Source organism: Anomaloglossus baeobatrachus, chromosome 2, assembly GCF_048569485.1.
Source record: "Anomaloglossus baeobatrachus isolate aAnoBae1 chromosome 2, aAnoBae1.hap1, whole genome shotgun sequence".
NCBI classification, from domain to species: domain Eukaryota; kingdom Metazoa; phylum Chordata; class Amphibia; order Anura; family Aromobatidae; genus Anomaloglossus; species Anomaloglossus baeobatrachus.
Genome location: NC_134354.1, coordinates 411,429,102 through 411,449,751, shown reverse-complemented (window position 1 = coordinate 411,449,751; position 20,650 = coordinate 411,429,102). Strand labels below are relative to the sequence as shown.

At 41.0% G+C, this 20,650-nt stretch overlaps 1 protein-coding gene across 4 annotated transcripts in view; it reads left to right on the top strand.

The window, feature by feature from the left end:
• The window catches only part of COL16A1 (collagen type XVI alpha 1 chain), a 345,470-nt gene extending 327,959 nt beyond the window's left edge, over window positions 1-17,511 (top strand). For all 4 annotated transcript variants that reach the window (XM_075336132.1, XM_075336133.1, XM_075336131.1 and 1 more), the window contains 7 exons: window positions 605-640; window positions 7,233-7,277; window positions 7,361-7,552; window positions 7,926-7,992; window positions 8,513-8,689; window positions 8,887-8,964; window positions 14,511-17,511. In XM_075336132.1, the coding sequence (XP_075192247.1) occupies window positions 605-640; window positions 7,233-7,277; window positions 7,361-7,552; window positions 7,926-7,992; window positions 8,513-8,689; window positions 8,887-8,964; window positions 14,511-14,707 (792 nt within the window). In that variant the 3' untranslated portion in view covers window positions 14,708-17,511. The remainder of the gene's footprint in view (window positions 1-604; window positions 641-7,232; window positions 7,278-7,360; window positions 7,553-7,925; window positions 7,993-8,512; window positions 8,690-8,886; window positions 8,965-14,510) is intronic.
• The last annotated feature ends 3,139 nt before the right edge of the window (window positions 17,512-20,650 follow it).

The window sequence follows — 20,650 nt, the reverse complement described above, 5'->3', positions numbered from 1 at the left end:
GTACATGGTGGTACGATGTTTTCACCATAGGTGCTGTGTTCCCCATGTTAATTTATTCCATCTGTCATTTGGGTAGTCCATTCGATTGTTTTATAAAAAAAAAACATTTATTGTTAATAAAGAATTTTCGAGAAAAACATTTGTAAATTATCATGTTTTGGCCTTTGTTGGTGTTATTGTATTATGTAGCAAGTTTTCCATATTTGTTGTGGTATTGGTGTTACATTATCAGCTTTAGCTAATCTGACGAGGGCCCTGCAGTCCCTGCACACAGCATTATATTTTTCTTGAGTGTAGCAAGGCGGCTTCCAAATATGTGTTTTCCAGTCTTGGTAAGGTGCAACCCATCTTTAGCAAGTAGTCCATAGTATTGGTAAATTGCTCAGTGATCCAGAAATCCAAATGCTTGCCGATGGTACCATATTAGAATTATGTGCTGTAGACATATCACTTATAATCATAATCATTTATTAATATTTTCCAATGTGTCCGTACAAAATGTTGTCTGTTAGTGATTTTTTTGATAAACTGTCCAGAAGAAAGAAAATGAAAAGTCAAGTTAGCTACCTTGTACATATATTGAAAGTCTTGTTGTTTATATTAGGGTGAAACTGGAGCAGATGGAGCACCAGGGAAAGAGGTATGTGATGATTTAAAAGTTCACGCAATGTATTTGCAGATAATGAGGTAATAATTATATATTTACATGTATCAGCATGGGTACAACACATCCATCCTCTTGATCTGTGGGGATTCCAGTGGTCAGACCCACATTGATCAGACACTTAACTGCTATCTTTCTTCCCTCCAACTTCTAATTTCTAATCTGAAAACACCTACAGACCCACAGCAGAATTGCATAGTTTAAAAAATGTGCATTTACAACCTTAATTCCAAAAAAATTGGAAAGCTGTGAAATATGTAAAGAAAAACAAGAATGAAAAAATGTGGACATTTCTTGTATGCATATTTGATTCACAACAGAACACAGAATCAGAAGTTGAAAGTTAGACATTTCTCCATTTCATTTGAAAGCAATTAATAAATTTACAAATTGATGGCAGCAACACGTCTCAAAAAAGTTGGGAAAAGGACATGTCTACTATTTTGTAGCATCCCTTTCTTCTTTTTACAGTCTATAAACATCTGGGAAGTGAGTAGACCAATTGCTGTAGTGTTTGAGGAGAAATGTTATTAGATTTTTGGTTATTGTAGGATTCTAGCGGCACAACAGTCCTGGGTTTTTTTTGACAGATGTTTTATTTCATGATGCACCAAATGTTTTCTATTGGTGAAGAATCTCAACCTGCTATCACCAGAACTCTTCTGCTGTGAAGCAATGATGTTATGATGGGTACATTATTTGGTTTAGAGTTGCCTTGCTGAGATATGCAAAGCCTTCCACGTAATAGACTTTGCCCGAAAGGGAGCATATTTTGTTGAAAACCTTTATATAATGCTTATCATTGATACTGCCTTTCAAGATATGGAAGGAGTGAATAAGGACATATAGTCTGAAACACGTTCCTCTTCTTAATTTTCCATTGGATTTTTTTAACTCTCGGATGGACTGATGTATTTTAATATGGATTAAAATTAAGGATTTTTATTTTTAATACAACTGGGACGTGATTGCTGGACATCTTCCTTTTTTTGCTTTTCAAGATATGTAAGCTGCCCATGCCATAGACACTAATGCAACCCCATACCATCAGAGATGCAGAAAATCATACCATCAGAGATGCAGGCCTTTGAACTCTGCACTGATAACAAGAGTTCCTCTCCTCTTAAAGGGGTGTCCACTACACAGCATAGTTGCCACATTGATGTGAAGCTCATAAAGAAGGCTTTTCTCAAATACTTTGTGTAGTCAAGTGTGCCTCTGAGTGGCGCTATTGCAGTCAGCTCATCCCCATCACGTGACCCCCGGGCTCCATGACCACTGAAATCCGGTGATGTCACATCATCTTCCAGTTCACATGATAAAACCGAGGTGGACCCCAGTCTCCCTAAGTGATTGGGCTGTGGGCAAAGTTTCACCTCTCATCACAGCCCAGCATCTTGCGCGCACTCTTCTTTGCTGCAGAGCCCCGCAAGCAGAAGCGATGCTGGGCTGTGACGAGTGGTGAAACTCCACTAACAGTCCAGTCACTCAGGGAGACTGGGGCCTGCCTCAGTGATGTCGGGTCAACTGGAAGTTGATGTGATATCACCGGATTTCAAAGGTCACAGAGCCCAGGGAGGTCACTTCAGAGGTACAATTGACTACACAAAGTATTTGAGGAAAGTCTTTTTTATGAGCTTTACATCAATATGGTCACTATGCTGTGTAGTAGAACACCTCTTGAAGGCCACAGGACAGTTTCTGGGGTTTCCATAAGCAATTTCACATTTTTAATGTATGTAACCACAGAACAATTTACCTCAGTCCATTTTAAATAAGCTTTGGCCAAGAGAAGAAGGCAGCATCTGTGGATTATGTTTATATATGGCTTTTGATTTGCATGATAGAGCTTTAGCTTTCATTTGTGGATTGGATAGCGACCTGTATTCACAGATAATGTTTTTTTTCATGTATTCCTGAGACATGTAATGATTTGCATGACTACATCATGCTTATGTTTAATGTAGTGTCCCATGAGGGCCTGTAGATTATGAGTAACCAATAGTGACAGTTAGCCTTGTCCTTTGTGTACATGGATTTCTCCAGAATTTCTAAATCTTTTGATGATATTATTTGGGCTGTAAATGTACATTCATAATCTTTGCAATTTTATGTTGAGGAACATTTTTCTGCAACTGTTTCACAATTTTTAGATGCAGTTATTCATAGACTGGTGAACCTCTGACTATATTTTCTTCTGAGAGACTCTGCCTCTATAACATGCCCTTTTTATGCGCAGGTTATGTGACATAGTTGAAAATTGAACCTGCAGCTATTTTTCCTTAGTACCCAATTTTTTTTGAGGTGTTGCTAGTTAATATTTTCTAATTAAATGAAAAAATGTCTAACTTTCAACTTCTGACATGGGTTCTATATTCTGTTGTGATTTCCAAATCATTGTATGATTGTTGTCTTTACATCTTAGAGCGTGTACTAACTTTTTTAAATTCAGAAAGTATTTTTACACATGTGAATGTTGATTTTTATCTTAATTTTTCTGAAAACCAGTAATTAAGAAAAATGTATTACATTTCTAAACATTTTAGGCAAAAAGCAGTAGATTTAGTATATTTTAATGTGTGAATGGATGTTTATACCACACATTTACTTGTAGTATGGTGTCCTTTTGCTGCAGACCAAATCAGTGACGTTTGAATGATTCCTCCGATGTCTAAGATACATGCAAAAGAATTCTTCTTTATTATTATGTACTCACCTTTGTTCTCTTGCCATGTTATTACTCTTCAATCAGAAAAAAATGGGTATGTTATAGGAAGATTGTATTTAAAGCTTTTAATCTATGCAAGCAAATAGGTATTGTTCTCGCAAAACAAATTGCTGTACACAATAACAATATTGGCACAAATTGTTATAACATTTAACTACACAGTTAGAGTCAGCTGAGAATTTAAAAAATAACAAAAAAATCAATTTTGACAAAAAGTACAACAAAAGCAGCATAGAGAAAAGCTTTAGGCTAGGCTCATACGCTAAAGTTTATATGAAATGCTTGCCTCCTGAATTTTTTATTTATTTATTGATTTTTTTCACTATACACACCACAACATCTCACAAAAACTTGCGATTACTGATCTTTTTTATCTTAAACTTTTAAAATATTATTAACTATAGTCCCGAATATTCTCACTTTACCTTTATATATAAAAAAGCAGTATAGTAGATAACGTTCTGTTATATTGTTCATATAATACTAAAGAGTACTTTACACGCTGCGATATCGGTATCGATATCGCTAGCGAGCATACCCGCCCCCGTCGGTTGTGCGTCACAGCCAAATCGCTGCCCACGTCGCACAACATTGTTTACACCCGTCACACGCACTTACCTGCCTAGCGACGTTGCTGTGACCGGCGAACCGCCTCCTTTCTAAGGGGGCGGTTCATTCAGCATCATAGCGACGTCATTAAGCGGCCGCCCAATAGTAGAGGAGGAGTGGAGATGAGCGGGCCGAACATCCCGCCCACCTCCTTCCTTCCTCATTGCCGGCTGGACACTCTTACGGTGAGTTTCCTCGTTCCTGCGGTGTCACACACAGCGATGTGTGCTGCCGCAGGAACGACAAACAACCCCGTTACTCACCTGACAACAATATTTGGTGTTTGGACGACCTCTCTAAAACCAACGATTTTTACCACTTTTGCGATCGTTGAAGGTCGCTCATACGTGTTACACGCTGCAAAGTCGCTAACGACGCCGGATGTGCGTCACAAACACCGTGACCCCGACGATAAATTGTTAGCGATATTGCAGCGTGTAAAGCACCCTTATGGATAGGTCATCACAAGACCGGACACTAGTACACGATTGAGCATCGGAGTGCTCAGGTATGCCCGTTACTCACCCAAGAATCGCGGGTGCTCAAGTGACATGCTCGAGTCCTGTTCCCATATGTTTTGCGGCTAATATGTTAGACAGCCAATTAACCTGTTGGGATTGCCTGCCACACACGATAATGCTGTAGCCATGTTGACTAGTGGCATTACTGTGATTGGTGGGCCGCATCGCGACCTTGGGTCTTTTATAGGAACCGATGACGTAATGCTCGGCACACTGTTCTCTAGAAATAGTTCAAGGAGAGTTGAATTAGAAGAGAAAGCTTAGATTAGAACAGGCATATATTCAGTGTTTAATTTGTTTAATTGCTAGTGCATAGGCTTTACTAGTCTAGAAGTCCAACTCCTTAAAAATGGAAAAAAATGTTTTCTGAGGCCCTCTTCTACGTGTTTTTCATGGTGTATTGCAGTCCCTCCTTCTAATTTTTAACAGCTCTTGCACTTAATGCATAGCCTTTATGAATGTAGGAGTCTCACTACCTAACAATTTTAATAGAATGTGTATGAGGTCCTCTTTTATGTCTAATACAGGGTGTATTGGAGCCCTTCTTCCTTCTAAGGTTTGGCAGTTCTTGCATTGTCCGCATAGGCTTTATGAGTTTCATAGTCCCTCCTTCATAAATTAAACAGGATGTGTCTGACAATGTTATACACACCACATGCCCAGATAAGGTAGTCAAATTTTAAAATTACATTTACTGGTGACTCCCAGTGGATGTAGTCTTTTTTTTCCCCCTCTACTATGTAATCTACTGAAGTAATAAGTGACGTGGATATAAGGTGAGAGAAGACCTGGCTATTAAGGGTTGGAAGATGCATTTTTTTTCTTCTCTTTTCAATTTTTCCTTATGTAAGTCATTATACAGGAAAGCATATTTCCAAACATTTTTTCCCAATATTTTTTCCTGTAAAATCCATTTTGTCTTCGGCTTTGTATGTTTTATTGTCACTCCGTAAAAGGGGCGTAATATTCTAACAACATTGTTCCCAGCAGCGACCCGAGTGTCAGAGAAGCATCCAGGCATCTTCCCCATGCTGTTCCCATTTAATTTGAGTGCTGTTTCCATCCATTTTCAGTGGATTTCCTGCTTCCCCTCAGCCCTCCTGTTAGGGTTTTCCAAAAAAATGCTTGAGTTTCCCATTGACTTTTATTATACTCGTTACTCAAGTCGAGTCCATCTGAGGGTACGATCTGCTGGAATCCAGTACCAAGCACTGAAGCATTTTAGTGCTCACTCATCACTACCGGACACTTCTTTACATTTTTTCAGTTTATATATAAAACTTAGAGGTTAGCTAAGGGGTGTTACATTTTTCTTGAACACCAGGGACCTTTCAAAATATTGAAACGCATAGATATAATCTATCTCCTTAGAAACTGTCTGTTGTTTCTTTACTCTAGTTCCTTTATTCAATGCTCTGTATTTACACATCAACCTGGGTGGTCCTGATGATTATGCCATGATATAGGATCTGCTGACCGACAATTGTAACGTTACAAGGTTTTGTTTTTTTTGTTTTTTTTTACTATTAATGGTTCTCATGGATATGCTTCCAGTGCACTCATTTTAGCTGTGACAACCAAATGCTGCTTACTGACTGTAGAGGAGAAAGCAGAGCTAACAAGCAGAAAAACACAATAGACTTTTCAGCACATGATCACACTGTACGCTAATGGTATGTGCACACAGACAATTCATACATCGATGTACCCGCAGCATTTTTCTGATGTCTCTCTGGGTGCCTTTTGTGATAACTGGCATTTGCAAGTTTTTTTATTGAAACATCGTGAAACATTTTAGTTTAGTTTAGTGAAACATCGGACTGCACTAGGATGACATCCAAGTGCAGTCTGATATACGCAGAGACAGGCAATGGAGATGATGGAGAGATTAATCACTCCATCTTCTCCGCACCTGTGATCTGATTCTCACGTGCGAGAGGATCGGAGCACAGTAAAATAACACTCAGTCAAGCTCCGAGCAGAGAAGTAGCCGAGTGTCATATCCGATGCGCTAGTCTGACCTTGGCCTAAAGGTGAGGAAACTGAGCATGCAGAATTTTCCTGCATAGATGATATAGCCATCATCCTTGAGGTGAAGAAATAATATAGAAGGTGTCCAGTAGCAACAGATGGTAAACATAGAATGAGAATGCCATAATTTGGGGGATGCTAAATGAAGAATGATGTGACTTTGAAAGAATAAGTATACTTGTGACTTTTCAGTTTAAAACAGACTGAGGCACCAATGTGATCCTAAGAATACTACTTTGTCCTAGTACAACCACTTCTCATTCCACATGTTTCCCCCAATTAAAATAAAAAATATATATATATATTCTCTCCTGCCTTTATGCAATCCCCAAGTCCAATCACCACTGGCCTTTCTCTCCCTGCCTTCAGATGCAGGAGAGATCAAAAGGAAGTGAGCTGCAGCTCTCACATCTTGTTGATTAGGTCATATATTCGAAGGCAGGGAGAGAGTGGCCACCACTGGAACCGCGCAGGCATGACAGGTGAGTATAAACTTTTTATTTTAATAGGGCCAATCATGGGGAGAGGGGGTTGTCCAAGAAGTCGACAATCTCTTTAATCACTTTGCAATTAAAGAGTTACACAACCTTATGTTATATTTTTGGTTTCAGTTTTTCAACATTTTCTAGATATTCTTTGGTGCGAATGACACCATGTAAATATATTGTTTCTTCAACAGGGTTCTTCTGGTAAGGCTGGAATTCCTGGAACCCCAGGAGAAAAGGTAAGAGGACAACCTATATGTATTATGTCTGGTATTTAATTTGCACACGTTTCAATTCTACATCCCTTACATTCTTATTTTAGGGTGAACCTGGAGCAACAGGTCCTGCTGGATCTCCAGGGGAGAGAGGAAGACCTGGACCACCTGGGGATGGTTATGGAAAGAGTTCATCTATAGGTGCTGTTGGACCTAGAGGACCTTCTGGAGAGAGAGGATCCAGTGGCTCTCCTGGACCCCCTGGTCCTCCAGGAATTCCTGGAACACCTGGAATAATGGTAAGCAATAGTTTGTCAAACCCTCCCTAATCATCATACACAAAGAACCATTCTTGTTTGGGACAATGTCTAGTACTGTTACTGAACTCCATGCAAAATTGACCCAGCTACACAGACAAGAGGGGCACTTGTGTTGCTAAGGTCAGATCCCCACCAATCACAACTTATTGTTTTATTGTAAAGGTCGGTTATCAATTATAAAAAAAAATAAAGGATGAATAAATTCTTTACTACATATATAATAAATCTATTGCAGGAGATCAGGGTTATGTTTGCTGTATGAATCCGACTGAATGCACATGTGCACTGAAACATTTTCTTAACGCATTACTTCTTATCTCTTACAGTGTAAAATAAACTTTTCTATTAATAGGCAGACCCTATCAATTATGATGAAATTAAACGAATGATTCGACAAGAGATGATCAGACTATTTGATGGTATGATCTATTTTGGTATAAGTCAATTATTTTAGTCATAATTAGAGATGAGTGGATCCATGGAACTTTGGGTTCTGTGGGTTCAGCCGTACTTTAAACAAAGTTCTGTTCTGGATCCGGACTATATCCGAACTTCAATGGAAGTCACTGCTTGGCAGTTTGGCTCTACGCACACATGCAGTCAGCCATAAAGAGAAAACTTCCTGGGGAGTTTTTTTTTGTATTTGTGCACACGACATCCAATAACGCTGATTTTACCTTGGTGGGAGCCATTCAAACACTGGAAGCGGGTCGCACAGGGTCGAGCACCAAGTATACCGAAGCACACCGATGCTCGCTCAAGTGGTTTGCATATGTAAAGCACCAGAACTCAGAACTTGAATGCTGATTTTTTTGTAAAGTCTGTGTTTGGTATGATCACCAAACTTTAAAGTTCAGGTCCGCTCATCTCTAGTCATAATTGTTGAAGATTAAAAAGTTGATCTTTCCTTTTTCATCTAATTACTATTTGTTTTACTAGAACGGATGGCTTATTACACCTCACGAATGCAATTGCCAGTAGAGATGGCTGCCATGCCGGGAAGACCAGGTCCTCCTGGAAAAGATGGATCACCAGGTCGCGCAGGTACACCAGGATTGCCTGGATCTCCAGGTCAGATTGGACGTGAGGGAAGACCAGGAGTCCCAGGAATGAGAGGTATATAAAATTGTCAATAAAGGAATGTTGACATAATAACTTAAATGTAAAATATACATATTATAGTCAAACCGCTAAATATTATTTTGTCTTATTATATATTTATGAACACTCGCAGCATGTCTATATTTTATTTAAAATAACATTGTTAGGGAAACTAAGATTTGTTGTTCACATTTATTTTGATAATATTCTAGGTGAAACGGGACCAAAGGGAGATAAGGGTACAAATGGTATTGGCATCATGGGTGACGTTGGTCCACCTGGGCCACCAGGTACTGTTTACTTTTATTTTGCCATCCATAAAAAGTTAATCTTTAAGAACAAACTGTATCCATGTTGTTCAGCTACAAATACAAATTGTAATTTCTATAGAAATCATAAATCCAGAAGTTTGCATTGATCAAGTTGATATTGAGTAGACCCTCAAGGCTATGATGTGCTATGCTTTTTTGACACTTGTGAATAGAAAAACAACTCTAAAAGTATCTGCATAAAATAATGATCTACATAACTTATCATTAGAGAATTGTAAGTGATTTTTTCCTGTGCCTAGAAGGTTGAGTTGAGTCTTCCTTGCCTCCAACTGCAGTGATTGATAGGTTGCTGTGTATAGTGCACACCTGACAGTCTATCACGACGGGGGGAAGCAGGTACAAGGAGTTGTCAGGGTTTCTAGTCACCATATGACACAACTTTTGCCTTTTTTGGCAATTAGAAGTGTGGACCTGTAGTTATAATAAGCTGCTCTTACATAAGCAGCGTATTAGGCAGAGAGTCACTCTAAAATTTGCAACAACAAGGGAGAGTAGCACAGAGAACACCACTATCGAAAAGGAGATTTGCAAATCATCTCTAGAATTGGTTAAAATGTTTAAAACTGGGGTGCACAACGTTTTCTGGCCCAAGGGCCACATTTTCATTTTGAATTAAGGCTGCTTTACATGGTACGACTGATTGTGCGATTTCACAATCGATTGTACCCGCCCCCGTCCTTTTTGCGTCACGGGCAAATCGCTGCCCGTGGCGCACAAAGTCGGTAACCCCCGTCACACATACTTACCTCTTGTGCGACCACGCTGTGGGCGGCGAACGTCCACTTCCTGGACTGGGAGGGACGTTCGGCGTCACAGCGACGTCACACGGCCGCCGGCCAATAGATGCGGAGGGGCGGAGATGAGCAGGATGTAAACATCCCGCCCACCTCCTTCCTTCCACATAGAGCCGGCGGCGGCCGCGAGAGGTAGGTGAGCTGCTCATCGTTCCCGTGGTGTCACACGGAGCGGCGTGTGCTACCACGGAAACGATGATCAACTAAATTAAACGATATTATGGAACCTAGCGACCAGTACACGACTCACGATTTGTGAGCGATACTGCGTCGCTAGGAGGTGTTACACACGCCGGCATCGCCAGCGATGCTGGATGTGCGTCACAAAAACCGTGACCCTGACGATCTATCGCACGATAGATTGTCTGGTGTAAAGCAGCCTTTACTCCCAAGGATTGCCATAACACTTAGAAGAGTATTACCAGTCAAGATATTTATGATATGTCAAAATTATATGCAATAAATGCCTGATATTAATCCAAAAAGTAAAACCTGTTCTATGAGAATAATAGGGGTCCTTTACCCACAGTTAGCACTTAGTACAGGGCATCGCCATCCAATGTGAAGAACCACAAGCAAAAATGGTCATCTGTAAAACTCATGAGTATTTTTCTAGAGTAACAAAGGGGGGTAAAGGGACCCCAATCTATTAAAAACTATGGGGGACTGTGCGCGCCACTCCACTTTTCTTTGAGTGTAGTTTACATAAATAGACACACACAGTCACAGACCAGATAGTTGGGGACTACACCTAATGGCATCGTGGGCCATAAGTGGCACCTGGGCCACATGTTGTGCACTACCGGTCTAAAGCCTGCTTTGCACGTTATGATTAAGTATACAATATTGTATGCGATCGTAACCGCCCCCATCGCATGTGCGGCACGTTCAATTTGTTGAACGTGTTGCACAAACGATTATTTCCTGTCACACGTACTTACCCTTCCATACGACCTCGATGTGGGCGGCGAACGTCCACTTCTGGAGTGGGAGGGACGTTCGGCGTCACATCGACGTCACGCGGCAGCTGGCCAATAGAAGCGGAGGGGCGGAGATGAGTGGGACGTAAACATTCCGCCCACCTCCTTCCTTCCGCATTGCCGGTGGGAGCCGCAGGACGCAGGTAAGATCTGTTCATCGTTCCCGGGGTGTCACACACTGCGATGTGTGGTACCTCGGGAACATTGAACAACCTCACGTTCAATTTTTAGCAATTGAACGACGTGCATGCGATGAACGTTTTAATGTTCAATCGCAATTGCACGTAGCTGTCACACGCTACAATATAACTTACGATGCCGGATGTGCGTCACTTACGATGTGACCCCGCCGACACATTGTAAGATATATTGTAGCGTGTAAAGCCCGCTTAAAAGGTAAAAAGGTATCAGCAAAGCTCTAAAAGTAAACATTGTTATACTCCCAAGTCTGAGCTTTTAGCATTGCTTTCCTGCATCCCCCATAGCTTGTTTTTTTTATATAAAGGAAGGTATGTTTTTAAGTATAGGCCTCCTTCACACATCCGTGCAAAACACTAATGTTTTACACAGTCCGTGGTGAAGGTGCGTATGTGTCTACGTGTGTCCATGTGTGTGTGTTCCGTGTGCTGTCCCTGTACTATCTGTGCAAAATCCGGATAGCATATGAACAGCATGAGCTGGTATACTTACCTGTCCATGGCGCTGCTGTCTCCTTCCCTGCTGTTACTTCCGGGTCCACGGTGAGTGAAGTGAATATGCATGAGCTTAATGAGTGGGTCCGGAAGTAACAGCAGAGGTAGAGACAGCAGCACAAGAGACAGGCAAGTATAAAAATTATTTATTTTTATGTCGTCTGTATTTTCTTCGGTGCGTGTCACATGGATCACATCATGTGTGGTACTTGTGACACCTGTGCTGTCAGCAGAAGATGGACATGTCTACACGGACACACGTTCCATGTCAAACATGGATGTATGACAAAGCCCAATGATTTTAACGGGTCTACGTGTGTCTGTGTCTCCGATGTGAAAACAGACATCTCACGTACCGGAGACATGGATGTGTGAAGAAGATCTTAAGAGTATCAACACAAGTTAAATACTTGCTGCAGTCAATTCTGGTGTAAAGCAAATGCTGAAATGTTAGCAGGAAAAACGCAGTATGGTTTTCGTGCATTTTTTATGCATTTTTTATGCATTTTTTGCATGCTTTTGATATGTGTTTTTCCTCATTCATTAGAATAGGTAAAAAATGTAGCAAAAATGATGAAAGAATTGACATGCTATAGATTTGAAACGGCCTCATACCTGCAGACAGACCCGGCGTCAGCACCTGGCAAACCCGGCCAAATGCCAGGGCCCAGGGCTGCCGGAGGGGCCTACTCGCGGTGTCAGGGGGCGCCCGGTGCCCACCCTGTCACCGGCCTCCCCCCCCGCTGAGGATCGCACTTTCAATTGTATCGGCATCGCAGTTGCTGATACAATTGAAAGCAATGATGACAGACGGAGCGGCGCACTCCCTCTGTCACCATTATTCCCGCTGTGTCTGACACTGTTGGCGTTCTGAGCCTCTGACAGCTCAGCGGTGGAGCGCGGTGATGTCATCACTGCGTGCCTGCTGAGAGGTCAGAGCGAAAGTGGTGGACAGCCACGCCGAGGAGACCGGAGCAGCAGGGGAACGAGGAGAAGTGAGTATTTATGTAATCGTGGTGGCCAGATGACCATGGGGGTGCATTAAATGATATGGGGACTGTATACTACATGGAGGTGCCTAATGCTATCAGGGTCTGCACTGTGCTTCATAGGTGACGTGTACTACATGGAGATGCCTAATGCTATGTGGGTCTGCACTGTTCTATATGGCGGCTGTATACTACATGGAGGTGCCTAATGCTATCTGGGTCAGCACTGTACTATATGGTGGCTGTATACTACATGAAGGTGCCCAATGCTATGTGGGTCTGCATTGTGCTATATGCAGCCTGTATACTATATGAGGGTGCCTAATGCTATGTGGGTCTGCACTGTGCTATATGGTGGCTGTATACTACATGAAGGTGCCTAATGCTATGTGGGTCTGCATTGTGCTATATGCAGCCTGTATACTATATGAGGGTGCCTAATGCTATGTGGGTCTGCATTGTGCTATATGCAGCCTGTATTCTACATGAGGGTGCCTAATGCTATCTGACTCTGCTCTGTGCTATATGTTGGCTGTATACTACATGAGGGTGCCTAATGCTATCTGGGTCTACACTGTGCTATATGGCGGCTATATACTACATTAGGGTGCCTAATGCTATGTGGGTCTGCATTGTGCTATATGGGGGCTGTATACTACATGAGGATGCCTAATGCTATATGGGTCTGCATTGTGCTATATGGGGGCTGCTTAATGTTATATGGGGGTTGCATAGTGCCATATGGGGGCTGCATAGAGAACTGTGGGGGCTTCATAACACTATATGGAGAAATATGGGAGGCTGCATACTGCTATACCTCCAGAGTTGTATGTCACCTCCACCCCAGTGCTGTATACCCCCTCAGAGCTGTGTATACCCCTGATCTGCATGCCATCTCCCCACCTCAGAGCTGTTTGTCCCCCCCCCCACCCCAGAGCCACTGCCCCCCTCTAGAGCTGTATGCCCCCCTCTGGAGCTGTATGGCCCCCATTTCTGTATATCTTTTTCCTCAGTAATATGTATGCCCCCCCCAGTAATGTGTATGCCCCCAGCCTCTCTTGTGATGTATATACAGCAGTGTTAGTGTTCTCTAGGTGTGACAATGTCTGTTAGTGACAACCACCAATCAGCAAGGCACAGACACATGCACAGGAGGAGCTGGATGGAGACAAACGGGGAGGTGAATGAGGCTGTTGCCGGCTTCCCAATATTAGAAATATCTCTAATGTGTCTGTGTGTGCATGTATGATGTGTATCTATGTATGTCAGTGTATATGACTGCGTATAGATTTATTAATATTTATATGTGTTTTTGTGAATTTATCATTTAAATATGTATATGTACGTATGCCTGTATGTGTATGTATCTGTGCATGTCTGTGTGGATGGGGCCCACTGAGACTCTTTCGCCCAGGGCCCACAAAACCCTGGAGCCGGCCCTGCTTGCAGAGAAAAATAAGCAACATGAGCATGAGACTTCAGTAATCTCATTCACTTTGTCGGTCCGAGGAAATCCTTCAGGTTTTATGACAATAGTGCACAGAAAAAACGCAACAAAAAAGCAGCAAGTACTTAACACGTGCCGACACCCTTAAAGAAAAACCGGTATTTGTTGCCCATTGCAACCAATGACAATTCATCCTTAATTTTTAAGATTGCTGTAGAAAAATATAAGCTGGACTCAAATTAGTTGCTATGGGCAACAAGGGCAGCATTACCGTTACATAGTATTGATAAATGAAATCTATATGTGAAACATATGTCAACGAGAACTACAAAAACCCCATCCCCTCAACAAATCTTGGTACTGGTGACAACATGCAGCAAGTCATGGAAGAATTGTAAAGGGAAATTAAGTTTCACGTAATTTATTAATCTGTATCTTTTATAAAGTGTATTTACACAACATATTTCCCATAATGGCATCTATTGTACACACCTGTCCATAGGGTTCTAACATATTAACTACATTTTTGGTAGAAAAATATTAATTATATTTTAAGACTATGTTTCCAGTTGTAACATTTATGATTCTCCTTATGAATTTAGGACCCCAGGGTCCACCTGGTTATGGTAAATTGGGCCCAACAGGACAAATGGGACAACAAGGAATTCCTGGAATCCCGGGACCACAAGGACCAAAAGGAAATACAGGAAAAGATGGTAGATGCAATCCATCGGACTGTTACAGCATGATGTCAGCGCAAGAATACCAACCAAAGAGCATGAAAGGGCCAGGACGATAAGATGCCGATCTCCTCAGACTCCTAACAACTGCCTACTGGATCAAGTTCTAAGAGTTGTGTTCTTTCCTTACCAGAGTGACCATCAGCACTTTTTCTGATACATTTATTTCTATATTTTGTTCCGTATCAAGACGATCTGGAAAAAAAAGGAGAAAATATGTTCATGCATCTTGTATAGGTTTTTCTTATTTTTTTTTTTATATATTGGTTATGTTCCGCTTCCCTTTATTCGTTGTTTTTATTTTCTTTTCTAAAGTTTCCTTTCTTGCTTCTGTCGTCTCAAAACACATCATCAAACTGTTCAACTGTTGAAAATATTACATCCTATTACCTTTACAGCTGAAGTGTATTGCTCCCCACCTGTGCTTTACATTCTGCTCTAGATGCAGATTTTCGGACTAAGTGAATACCATTACTGTTCTTTATTCATGCAGTTTTATCTTACATGTTCTGCTTATTACTTTGCCTATGTGAACTCTTCTAATTTCTCACTTTTTGACACAAGTAGCAAAATAAGAACTGCATGGTGATCACTTAATAGATCTTATAGGGAAATTTCACCCAAATCTGACAGTTAATTTTAGTGTGCAACTTAACTTAAATGATCTGCCACTCTTAACCTTTTTCGGGGATACTGTGATGGCCATGCTTTATGCTTTGGGGAGTTTTAATCAAAATATATCCTGTCCAAATATTAAGAAAACTGCATTTTAATAGTATGGTCCCAACATTTTCTGTAATTAGGGGAAGATTTTTGCAGCATCTCTCTTGCTGCGGTATTCGGTTCTTCTTTTAAATTCAGTTAATGTGACATCAAAACTCTATTTAGTTTAAATCTGTATTCACATTTCCTCAATATACAGCAATTATAGTAAGCTGACACGATGTTATTGGATATTGAAATGGGCAAAGTTTTTTTGTTTTTCCTTTTTTTTCTGCTGTTTTTTTTTTGTTTTGTTTTGTTTTTTTGCTTTTTTTTTTTAAATGTGCCTTGATATAAGTTTAGGTGTATAGATTGCTTTTCGCTAAACTAAAAGTGATGCAGAACCGTTTGCCTTGTTACCTCAAATGACAAAAATAAGTAGGCTCTATCTAATAGAACATTTAATCATATAAGCAGACCCCAAAACAGATTCTGATATCGATTGTGTCCAAACATGTATTTCAACTCTGTAAAATCATAGATAAGTGCAATATTCATCATGCTAACATAAATTATATGGATACAATGGTTAGGTAAAATAAACAAGCACTACTACAATAGTATGTAAGAGTAAAGCGGGCTTTACACGCTGCGATCTCGCTAGCGAGATCGCAAGCGATCGTACCCCCCTCCGTCGGTTGTGCGACATGGGCAAATCGCTGCCCGTCGCGCACAACCTTGCTTACCCCCGTCACACGCACTTACCTGTCCTGCAACGTCGCTCTGGCTGACGATCCGCCTCCTTTCTAAGGGGGCGGGTCGTGCGGCGTCACAGCGACGTCACACGGCAGCCGTCCAATAGAAGCAGTGGGGCGAAGATGAGCGGGACGTAAACATCCCGCCCACCTCCTTCCTTCCACATTGGTGGTGGAGGCAGGTAAGGAGATGTTCGTCGCTCCTGCGGTGTCACACACAGCGATATGTGCTGCCGCAGGAACGACGAACAACATCGCTAATTAGAAGAGAACGATTTTTTGTTTTAGGACGACCTCTCTGCGGCAAACGATTTTGGCCGCTTTTGCGATCGTTTTAGGTCGCACATAAGTGTCACACACTGCGATATCGTTAATGACGCCGGATGTGCGTCACAAACAACGTGTCCCCGACGATAAATCATTAACGATATTGTAGCATGTAAAGCCCGCTTTAGTCTAAAGCTGGCCATACACATAAGATTAAAAGGTATTCCTCAATTTCCACGACATAGATAGAGGGGTAAACTGGATACCTCCATGACACACAATTGGTCAAAATGGGGCAAACAGAAGATCATGATCTACAGACATCAATAGAGTTCAAAAAGCAGATCGGAGAAGCAGCACAGTCATGTATGAGGAAGACATGGCTGATGAGCAACTGCAATAAGTAGCTACCTGTGGCTGCTGTTACTATTGGTACAACAAGGCATCTAGATTAAGATATGCAAACAATTTACAGAAGGATCTACTGAGTAGAATGCGTAATGCCAGCACAAGAACTAAAAAGTGAGTTGTGACCAATGCGTTAGTAGTGAGGCATCTCACGGTACTAGGTAAATCATTCATGCACTCTTTTTGTATTTCCTAAGAATTTGTTATTATTGTCAAAACACATAGGAATCAGTCTTGGACATAAGGATGTTAATTAGCTAAATGCAGTATAAAGTACGTAGAAGCACATTTGAAATAAGCTCATAAATTGGTCTGAAAATGATCTGATAAATATGTACTGTATCAATTTTATAGCTGTTACAATATTTTGTTTTGTATATACGCAGGGAGACATGTACACATACTATGTCTTGTCAATTATTAGGTCATTTTATTTTTGTTCACCTCTTTGTTATTACCATTATAACCCTTTTGGAAAAGGGTTCATTCACTGAAAAAATTGGATACTTCCTCTTGCCTCTTTTCGTTACTTTTCTTCACGTCATTTATCATGGGTGGCACCAAGTTCCCTAAAAGTTCTATAATTGTGACAACCTGCTCTGAGTCCACGTCATTGTTAAGGAGATATTTGTGTATCAGCAATGTTCTACAGATGCGTTGTTGTGCAGAGAACTGTCATGTAGATACTTGTTTCATTACAAAAATTAAATATAATTTATACTATTCTGGAACTTGGCCTCAGTTGTGGTTTATGACAGATTTCCGGTTGTTGTTGTTTAAAGGTTCAGCAGTAATACCGAACAGTGTAGTAGACACAAAATGCACTGGTCAATGTGTTTGCCATACTACCAGAGAAAATACATTGCATTGTAGTCTAATGTCCAGTCATGGCCGAAAATGTTTGCACCTTTGAAATTGTTCCAGAAAATGAAGTATTTCTTTCAGAAAATTATTGCAGATAAACATGTTTTGTTCTAAACATTTTTAAATCCTTTCTGTGTATTGAAACAACACAAAAAAAAAAAAACGGAGAAAAAGGGCAAACTGGACATAATTTTACACACAACCCCAAAAATGGGTAGGAAAAAGTAGTTTGCCCCCTTATCTTAATATTTGGTTACACACCCTTTGGAATAAATACCTCCAATCAATAGCTTCCTATAACCATAAACAAGCTTTTTACACTTCTCAACTGGAATTTTGGAGCAGTTTTCTTTTGCAAACTGCTCCAGGTCTCGCATATTTGAAGGATGCCTTCTCCAAACAGCAATTTTAAGATCTCTCAACAAGTGTTTAATGTTTATATCCGGACTCATTGCTGGCCACTTCAGAATGATTCAGCGCTTTGTTTCCATCCATTTAAAAGCATTGTCCTTCCCAAGTCAGAAGCTGATGGAAAGGTCTTGTCATATGATCCTCGATCAGTAGCCATGGTGAAAACAGGAATTTTGCAGTCTCTGATTAAAGTGCAGAAGACCAAGTGCAGGAGGAGAACTTGTATTAAATATATATATATATATATATATATATATATATATATATATATATATATATATATATATATATATATATACATAATGTATATCTATATTGATTTTTTTAAAAGGGAATCTGTCACCAGGTTTTCCCCTTATGATCTGCGGCCACCACCACTGGGCTCTTATATATAGCATTCTAGAATGCTGTATATAAGTGCCCAGGCTGCTCTTTATGAGGTTAACAAAAGGCTTTAAAATACTCACCTACGAAGTGGTCCGGTCCAATGGGTGTTCCTGCTCTCGGTCCGGCGCCTCCTCCATCTTGTTTGATCACCATCCTTCGTCTTCTGAGGCCCATGTGGGTGACATGTCCTACTTCATCCACACAGGCTAGCATTCTGGTCCTGCACAGGCACACTTTGATCTGCCCTGCGGAGGGCAGATCAAAGTATTGTAATGCGCAGGCACGAGGAATGGTCAAAGACCGTCCGTGCATGCGCCCTACAATACTTAGCGCAAAACTTCGGCACGTGCGCCCCACAATACTCAAAGTGCGTCTGCACAGAACAACAATGCTGGCCTGTGTGGATGACGTAGAACGCGCACGCCCCGTAGGTGAGTATTATAAAGGGGTTTTTTTATGTTATACAGATCGACCTGAGCTCTTATATACAGCATTCCAGAATGCATATAAGGGCTCACTGGTGGAGGGCGCAACTCATAAGGGAAAAACCTAGGGATAGGTTCTCTTTAAAATAAAGTTAACTCCTTTAACCCCTTCACAATCTTGGACGAACCTGTACCCTGTAATGCAATAGAAAAGTAAAGAATCTGGCTCAACCATGCTCAGAAGTCAAAATTTAACCAAGAGAGAGAAAAGAACTTCGGCAATCAAAAGGAAACAATGGAAAATGTGTTTATTTTGGAAAAGATTGCTTTTATTAATGGCTCTTCATATGAAAAAAGAAAAAACAGTTGTTGATGTTTCGGCTAATACTATAGCCTTTCTCAATAAACTGTCTATGTATATAGGGTATAATCCAAAAAAAATTATATACAGTCAGGGCCAGAAATATTTGGACAGTGACACAAGTTTTGTTATTTTAGCTGTTTACAAAAACATGTTCAGAAATACAATTATATATATAATATGGGCTGAAAGTGCACACTCCCAGCTGCAATATGAGAGTTTTCACATCCAAATCGCAGAAAGGGTTTAGGAATCATAGCTCTGTAATGCATAGCCTCCTCTTTTTCAAGGGACCAAAAGTAATTGGACAAGGGACTCTAAGGGCTGCAATTAACTCTGAAGGCGTCTCCCTCGTTAACTTGTAATCAATGAAGTAGTTAAAAGGTCTGGGGTTGATTACAGGTGTGTGGTTTTGCATTTGGAAGCTGTTGCTGTGACCAGACAACATGCGGTCTAAGGAACTCTCAATTGAGGTGAAGCAGAACATCCTGAGGCTGAAAAAAAGAAAAAATCCATCAGAGAGATAGCAGACATGCTTTGAGTAGCAAAATCAACAGTCGGGTACATTCTGAGAAAAAAGGAATTGACTGGTGAGCTTGGGAACTCAAAAAGGCCTGGGCGTCCACGGATGACAACAGTGGTGGATGATCGCCGCATACTTTCTTTGGTGAAGAAGAACCCGTTCACAACATCAACTGAAGTCCAGAACACTCTCAGTGAAGTAGGTGTATCTGTCTCTAAGTCAACAGTAAAGAGAAGACTCCATGAAAGTAAATACAAAGGGTTCACATCTAGATGCAAACCATTCATCAATTCCAAAAATAGACAGGCCAGAGTTAAATTTGCTGAAAAACACCTCATGAAGCCAGCTCAGTTCTGGAAAAGTGTTCTATGGACAGATGAGACAAAGATCAACCTGTACCAGAATGATGGGAAGAAAAAAGTTTGGAGAAGAAAGGGAACGGCACATGATCCAAGGCACACCACATCCTCTGTAAAACATGGTGGAGGCAACGTGATGGCATGGGCATGCATGGCTTTCAATGGCACTGGGTCACTTGTGTTTATTGATGACATAACAGCAGACAAGAGTAGCTGGATGAATTCTGAAGTGTACCGGGATATACTTTCAGCCCAGATTCAGCCAAATGCCGCAAAGTTGATCGGACGGCGCTTCATAGTACAGATGGACAATGACCCCAAGCATACAGCCAAAGCTACCCAGGAGTTCATGAGTGCAAAAAAGTGGAACATTCTGCAATGGCCAAGTCAATCACCAGATCTTAACCCAATTGAGCATGCATTTCACTTGATCAAATCCAGACTTAAGACGGAAAGACCCACAAACAAGCAAGACCTGAAGGCTGCGGCTGTAAAGGCCTGGCAAAGCATTAAGAAGGAGGAAACCCAGCGTTTGGTGAT